The sequence below is a fragment of the Ceratotherium simum genome, chromosome 26 (assembly GCF_057802395.1).
Source record: "Ceratotherium simum simum isolate JZ-2026a chromosome 26, ASM5780239v1, whole genome shotgun sequence".
Lineage (NCBI taxonomy): Eukaryota > Metazoa > Chordata > Mammalia > Perissodactyla > Rhinocerotidae > Ceratotherium > Ceratotherium simum.
In genome coordinates this window covers 17,028,935-17,036,915 of record NC_141925.1, presented here as the reverse complement: position 1 = coordinate 17,036,915, position 7,981 = coordinate 17,028,935, and the positions used below count along the sequence as shown (strand labels likewise).

Here is a 7,981-nt window from a genome sequence, read left to right as displayed (position 1 = left end):
AGAATAGATAAGAAGTGTGGCCAGAGCCTAGAAAATGTAGAGGGAGAGGAAAAGAGGAAAGAGATCTGCAGGGCCAGAATTTTCTGGGCCTTGAAGGCATAGTAAACAGATTGGATTTTATTCTAAAAAGCAATAAAGATGCCATTAGAGTGTTGTAAGCCCTCATGACCACGGCTTTTTAAAAGATCATCTCAATATGGATTTTGGAGGGGGTGGAGAGGTAAAGAGTGACAGCCGAGTGACCAATTAGGAGACTTCTGCAGTTGAGGAAATAGTGAGTGATTGTCAGTGGAGATGGAGGAAGTGGGTGGAAGTCATGTGGAGGAGGGGTGGAGTGGTCAATGGAGAGAAGTGGGTGGAGTCCACATGGATTGGTGGAGTCACTTACATGGTGGTAAAAAGAAAGAAGGGACTTGAGGAGTTATCCTAGCGCATTGTTGTTGGTTGAGAGCAACATCTCACTAAGTGAGATGAGGAAGACTAGGGACAGGATTTGGGGGTTGATCTCTTTCTCACTGTGCCGTACAGTGTAGCTCGATCAATCCACCTCATTTTGAAAATTTTATTCCAACTCTGAGACCTCCTCAACTGGTGGAAATTGGTGGCTGCATAGATGCACAAGTCACCAGAGTAGAGATTATACTGGGATTATGTCTCAAGGGCTTTCCTGGCTGTGTGATCCTGACTGGTTGCTTAACCTCTCTTTGCACCTCACTTTCCTCATCTGTAAAGCGGGGATAAGGAAACCTAGCTCCCAGTGATGTTGAGAGAACCAGATGAATGCCCAACTCATCATAAACCTCTCAAATGTTTCTATTATGGCTTCCCTTGCAGCCGTGTTTGCATTCAGGCCAAACAGCTCTTCTGTAGCTTAGCGCCAGCCAAGAAAAAGTGGGAATCAATTAAAACAGAATAAGGAACATTCCCAGTGGCTTTTATTATCAAGCCCCCCACCCACACACAATGATATAAAATTTTGTTGGAGTAGATCCACTTCGGTAAATGATGCCAGGACCTGGAAAATGGGCACCTTCCCTCCCAGCTTTGGAGAATCTACAGTTCTTCCTTGACTCTTGGTTTCTTCTCTTGTCTTTAGGAGTCTATTTTTGACCTTAGCCACCTTCTCCTCAGCTGTCTTCCTTCTTCACTTTAGCTGGCTTTGTGCTCAGCTTGGTCCCATTCTCCAGCTCAGGCAACTTCTGCTCCAGGTGACTCTTTCTCCATCAAGCATACCTCTTCTTCCTCAGCTAATGCTTCCTCTTCCATCACTTCAGTTTGTTCAACAAACAACAGCTATTCAGGAATAGAAAGGAAGGGGAAGGGAAGAAGGAGGATAAAGAAAGAGACAAAAAATATGTGATAATTTTGATTATAATTGCCAAGGTCACTTTTTCTGGAAGGGCCCAGAGAGAAGCGCATAGGTGATCCTCTTAGATGCAAAGGTTCATTTGGCTTGGGTGGGGACATTCTCCCAGCTGTGATTTTGACCCTCCAATAGGGACCTTTGGGGAATACCCTTCCTTCACTCAAATCCCACAGATGTGGCTGCCCCCACGCCTAGCTCTGGGGCTGGGCATATGACCCAGGCCTTGCTAATGAGATATCTGCCCCAGAGACATTTTCCTGGGACTACTCAGAAGTAGGTGCTTTCTTTCTAAGCTGGGAGGATATTAGTTTAGAGCTGTGGGGCAATCTTTGACTCTCCATGTGTAAATGACTGCTTGGGAATGAAGCCAACGTAGAGGAAAACAGAGATAGGGAGAGAGAAAATGCGCTTGAGCTTCTGAAGCCACCCATGCCTGATGTTCTACCAGTTGTGTAGGATAAATGCCCATTGTTGCCTAAGCCCAAGAGTAGTGTTTCTGACATTGGCAACTGAAGGGTCCTAGAACACAGGTGGCATCTTCCAGCAGATGGCCTCACTGAGGCGTGAACAGGACTAGGAGAGAATGGGCATTGTCATCCCGTCCATCAGGAGAATAATGCCACAGGGTAGGATCCCAGCAAGACATCTGGTTACCAACTCAGGAACAGTGGACCCAGGGAAGCAGCCTTAGGAGCTGTGTGAGACCTCAGAGCCTTTGCCCCTCCCAGTGTTTCTAACATCTGCCATTTCTGCTTCCTTGGAGTAAGTGCCTTTGAAATAAAATCTTCCAAACTGGTTGGTTGTTCAACCATCTTCAAGTATCTCAGAGTGCACAAGAATATGGAACTCTTGGCACACTCTTTCCTAGTCCATTGAGGTCTTGATGATTCTGTGTGGGACAGAATAACCCAGGGTACTGCTGTTTCACCTTACCTCATCTTCATCCTCAATCCTGGTCTTGATTTGGCTTTCTAGGAAGTCCAAAAAGCCCTTCATGGTATGTTCTCCCTTATACGGTACAGCCTAGGAAGAAAACAGAACAGTGTCAAAACGGTAGCCTCTGCCTGCAGAATACTCAGGGATTGCTTCAGGTAAACCCAGAGTCACATTCCTAACAACCGGAGTACAGTGAGCAGGTTCCTTAACCTCTCTGAGCCTCCATTACCATTTATTATCTAAGAGAAGGATAATAAAAATTCCTCGATCCATGATGACTGGGTCAGGGATGGGCAACTGACCTAAGCTGGACCCACTTTGAGTCTTGAGACTTTTGTGGAAGCTAATGGAAGACACTCTTCAACGTGAACTTGAGAGGGAAATAGGAGCTGGAGTTGAGAATGAAGCTGATTTGGTAGAAGGCAGAGCTGGAAACAGGGAGAAACCGAGTCTGTGCTAATAATGCAACAACATTTCCAGTTATGTGAGTCCCAAGAGCCCCTCACTTGTTGAGAGTCGGTGGGGAAGAGCCTGAAGAAGGGGTACCGGTCCAGGTTCATCAGCTGAATGTCGTTTGCCGTGATGTCGATCTTGGCGATGGTGACTGTGGAGTGGTTTTGATACTTTCTGCCCAACTCCTCCAGCACTGGGAACAGCGCCCTGCACTTCTCAGACCAGGGTGCATCTGGAAGAGAAGGGCCGTTGCTCATGCTCACAGTAATAAGGACTCTGAAAGCCAGCACTCCCCCATAAACACCATCACTGGGTTCTACTAGTGGTTCTGCTGCTTTGCAAATTGGACTCCTCCTTTCTTTTAATAGTATATTATGTTATTTTACATTTCAAACATGGTACCTGATCGTTATTAAATAAATCAGAAAAAGTAGTGTCTGCTTTCACCCAGACACTAGCACTTGTAGCATGTTGGGATATTTTCTCCTATTCTTTGTTTTACCTTTAACGTAGCTTTCCACTCCAGTTGAAGAAGAAAACCAAGAAAAATATTTACGCTAGATGCTTCCTCATGCTCTGCCAGAAAGCGTGTGTGTGTGTCTGTGTGTGACAGCACAGGTTTTCCAGTGGAGGATAAACTTGTAGCCCAAGGTCACCCAGTGAGTTAAGCAGAGGAAGTGGGGTTTGAAGACAGGTTGCCTTGACTTGTGACCATTATAGCACACTGCCTGTCAATCTGGTGGTGGAGACTGTGCCCATGAAGTGAACAGGAGGTTGTGACAAGTACCACTACCCCCAGAAAGGGGACACTGGACTTCCTTGTGGACAGTTCTTTGAGCTTTGATTCTGGCCCAGGCACCTAGCCCTCTGGAGAGAAATCAGGGACCAGCTCCAACATGGAAGGGAAATTGAACCTTGCCTGCTCATCGTTCCATTGACATTTCTGGCTGTGTGGGAGGAGTGGCCTCAGCAGCCCCAGACACTCCACGTCTGGATGATCACCCCTCCATCTACAAACCCAGTGCCTTCAGGACCCCCTGCTCTCCCAGCAGAGCCCCCGCAGCTCCCTGGAGCCTGATGGGCCCTGGGCTGCAGCAGGAGGGGGCATAATGGCTGCAGTCCCAGGGGGCCAATCTGACAGCCCTGCTTCCAAGAAAATGAGGCTGCTTTTGCCTTTTCCAGAGCCAAATGGGCACTCTCGTAGCTCCGGGTGTCAGGTAAGTACAGAAAGGCTGCCCCAGCCTCTCATTTAAAGGCAGCAGATCATGGTTATTCAGCCACGCAGACCTTAAGCACCTCGCCCTGTGGATAAGAGTGCATCTCAGTGGGATTTTACAAGGCCTGCATGATGCAATGCAGCCCTTGTTTCACCATCCAGGAAAGGATGGGATCAGAGCTCGAACTGAACTTTTTGCCTTGCAGCTTACTGACTGACTGACCTGGGGAAGGTAGTTAACCTCTCTAAGGCTGGGTTCCCTCATCTGTATCGTGGGGAGATCCACTGCACCTTCCTAAGAGGCTTGTTTTGAGGAGGCGATGACAGCGGGTGTGTCAACAGCAAACTCATGTCTGGCTCATGGAATGTGCTCAGTAAGTGGTAACCACGTCTGTTAAATAAAAGAGATGTCTGAGGTAACTTCATTGTCACCCTTCTCTGTGTCTCAGAGTGGGAGACAAGGTCCCTGGCTTTGGCTCTCACATGCAAATAAGAAACAGTGGGGAAAGGGCCAGAGTCCTTAGGTGAGCACGGGAAATAATTATAACAAAGGGAATAATAATAGCAACAATAGCTGTCTCTTGTCAAGTGCTTACGATATGCCAGACACCGTGCTAAGTCCTTTACATGCATGATTTGGGTCCCCAGTTTGGCCACACAAACTCCGGTAGGTTAAATACAGGCCCTTTGGTAAGTCACATAAAGCCAGAAGCAGGGGGATTCGGTACAGCAGTTACCAGCAGAGGCCCTGGGGTCAGGTGCTTAGGTTTCAATCCCAGTTCCGGCACTTACTAGCTGCCTGACTTTGGAAAAGTTTCTTCACCTCCCTGGGACTCTATTTAGTCATCTGTAAAGTGGGAGCAATAATAGTAGCTACTTTCAAAACTATGTTGTGAGGATTAAGTGAGATAATGTATAGAATGGCTCAGCACAAGGCCTGGTGTACCGTGGTGTTCAATCAATGTTGACCATGAGCACTATTATTTTATAAATAGCCACAGGCCTGGATTATGTGCATGGTTTTCTACACGTTCCAAGAATTCGATTTTTGAGGAGAGTTGCATTGTAGCTGATTAAGGATCTTGATCCAAACTCTTTGGATGTCTGAAGACCATTTGTGGCATGGTGCTTTGATAGATATTGGATATTTTGGTGCCCAAGAATTCAGGAGCCACCTTGTAAAGTCAGGGCCACTGCCTTCCGTGGCCTCTATGGAAGTACTTACAGAACATCACAAATACGTCCCTTTCCTTGTCAAAGACAATGATGTTGAAGTTCTTCCCAACGAGCTGCTTAACCGGCCCCTGGTCCCAATATTTTGGAATCTCTTCACTGGATTGATGTTTCTAGGAAGCAAATTTGAAAGGTCTAAGAGTCTCCGGAAAGAAGTTGGCAGTTGGGTCTCCCAGCCCTGACTGGAAACAATGGCAAGTCTTCTCTTGTTCTTACAGGAAGAGACTTGGGAAGGAGCTTGAAATGCTGAGACAGATCATGAGCTTGATGTCAAGCCTGGATTGTCCAGGGCCAGTTGGGATCAGAGGGCTGAGGAGGAGGCAGGGCTCCAAACTGGGATGGACTCTAGCATCTCAAATACACGATTCTGGGAATTCTTAGATGAGAGTGGGGCTCACGTCTTTAACATCTTACCTAGTTTGTTCCCCCTGCAAAAAATTAGCTGTCCCCAGTTACTCTAAGCATGAAAGCAAAGATAATTTACATGACCTAGAAAATCCTTATCACACTTTGGTTCCTGCCAACCTCTCCAAGCTCATCACCATTCCCTTGCTTTCTTCAGCCATACTGGTCTTCTATACCCCAAAGGGCCAGCCTTCCTCCCACCTCAGGCCTTTGCTTGAGGCCCATCCCCCTCCTCATTCCTACATTCCCTTCTCCATCTGGTTAACTCAGATTTATCCTTCAGAATGACCGCAAGGGAGGACGTCCCTGACTCTCACTCAGACTAGGTCAGATCCTGCTCCCCTATCTTCTTGTAACACTTGGTACTTGTCCTTGTATCATTTATTCAAGTTTATCATTTATATTTGTTTTTCTGGTTATTTGATTAATGTGTCTCTACCACACGAGACAGAATGTCACAAGGGACTTTTCTTCTCTCGTCACTGAGTATCCACTGCCTGGTACATAGTAGGACCTCAATAAATATTTTGTGAATGAGTGAATGAATGAACCAAGCTCTTGCTTCTCTTTGAAGGAAGTTGTATAAATTTCGGAACCTATATTTTTCTCTACAGCCATTGCTTCCTGAATATCTCTTTTCCCTGCACTGCTACTACCCTAGTCCAGGAAGCCTTCCTCTCTCATCTAGATCACTGTACTAGTCTCCTAGTGTTCTCTCTGCATCTCCTCCTAATCCTCTCCATAACTTTATTCTCCTACAAGCAGGGTTCTGCTTTCCCCATGCACATGCAGCTTCCCATTGCTTTTAGGATACCAAATCCTTAATATGTGTACAAGTCCTTGCTGTCAGGTCTGCTCAGCTCACCAGCCTTATCTCTCACATTGCCCTCCCTCATTCCTACCCCAGCCTCTGGAGATGACCTGAAGATTCTTTCCAAGAGAGCATAAAGGAGAGTGGGGGCTGGGCATAGGAGATGGGAAATGGTGAACATGATGGAGAATTAGGAATCAGATCAGGCAGATCTCATTGCCCATGTGAAGGATGCTCATCTTTATTTCAAGAGCACGAGAGGACCTGTTGGCCCTGGAGAGGGAGACAGACACCTTCTGAGGTATAACTGGAGGGAAGAGAGAGAGGATGGGTAGAGCTCCAGGTAGGTTTGTAGATGTGGTTATGGAAAGTGAGGGGGCCCCTGTCTGAACCTTCTATTTTCTTAATGATACATGGGTCAAGTACTCAGCTGAGACTGAAAGTAGGAATGGGGTATGAAGAGATATAGATTCAGAGATTAAGAGAATGAACACACTAAGAGAAACCTACATAGAGATATTAGGACATTTCTAAGAGCCCATAGTTTGGTTTGTGATTCCATGAAGCCAGCCTGCCTCACGGTGAAGTTTTTTTTCTCCAGGATAGGCCTGGAAGCAGTAGGGAAGGTACGTGAGTTCAACCGGGGTTGTGATTTTGCCTGGTAAATACTACAGGGTGTAGAGGAGGTAGAAGGTGGAGGGGATAAAGGAGCTAAGGGGATCGTGATCGGAGTGATGAACCATGGAATCCAAGTTCATGAAGAAGGGCACTAACGAGATTGTGAAATGGGATCGGGAGGTTGGAGGCCATTAAAGGGTAAGGAATTGTAGCAGTGTGGGTACTAGAGAAGAGATCTTAAGATGATGGGAAGCTTGCAACCAGGCTTTCAGAGGGGCTGCCATCTCTGGAGTGTGGCCGTGAGAGCGAGTGACTGAGACGGCATGGACACACCAATTGTGGGAGAAAAGACCAGGATTTTGGATATTGACATTCCCAATGTCAATATCCAAATGACAGAAAGATGGAAATGATGGCAGAGTAGGGATGAAGGGCAAGTGAGGAGCTTAAGTCCTCAGGGGGTGAAAGGGAGGTGATCAGAGGACAGCAACAGGGGGTGGGATCAGGCGGTCTAAACTCCAAAGGCAGGGGCTCCAGAGGATCTGGAGTTGTTGAAGGCAGGAGGAGGACAAACGGTTTGGAAGCAGCGTGGAGGACACCAACCTCACCACTTGGCCTGTGATGATGTGCATAAGAGAAACAACAGCTTTCAGTTGAGAAGGCTGCAGGGGAAGCAGTGGCTGTGGGGGAGCAGACGGACGGTAATGAGAGCCCTCAGAGGTAAGGTGACCATACATTCTGGTTTGTCCGGAGAGTCCCAATTTATTCCTGGTGTTCCAGCAATACTTTTAAAGAATTCCCCATTACTCTCAAAAGTGTCCCCATTTAGAAAATAAGAAATCTGGTCACCCAAGTGAGGCAGGGTGTTGGGGATACAGTAAGTGCTCAATAAACAGCAGGTGATGTTGTGTTACGTAGCCATCCTTTTGCAGCCTCTTCTCCC

At 47.0% G+C, this 7,981-nt stretch overlaps 1 protein-coding gene across 1 annotated transcript in view; it reads right to left on the bottom strand.

The window, feature by feature from the left end:
* Nucleotides 1-1,127: 1,127 nt before the first annotated feature.
* LOC101401288 (protein disulfide-isomerase-like protein of the testis) overlaps nt 1,128-7,981 on the bottom strand; it is a 30,609-nt gene continuing 23,755 nt past the window's right edge. The window contains 5 exon segments of the mRNA XM_087449223.1: nt 1,128-1,208; nt 1,210-1,293; nt 2,300-2,389; nt 2,809-2,987; nt 5,197-5,317. Of these exon segments, the coding sequence (XP_087305349.1) occupies nt 1,128-1,208; nt 1,210-1,293; nt 2,300-2,389; nt 2,809-2,987; nt 5,197-5,317 (555 nt within the window).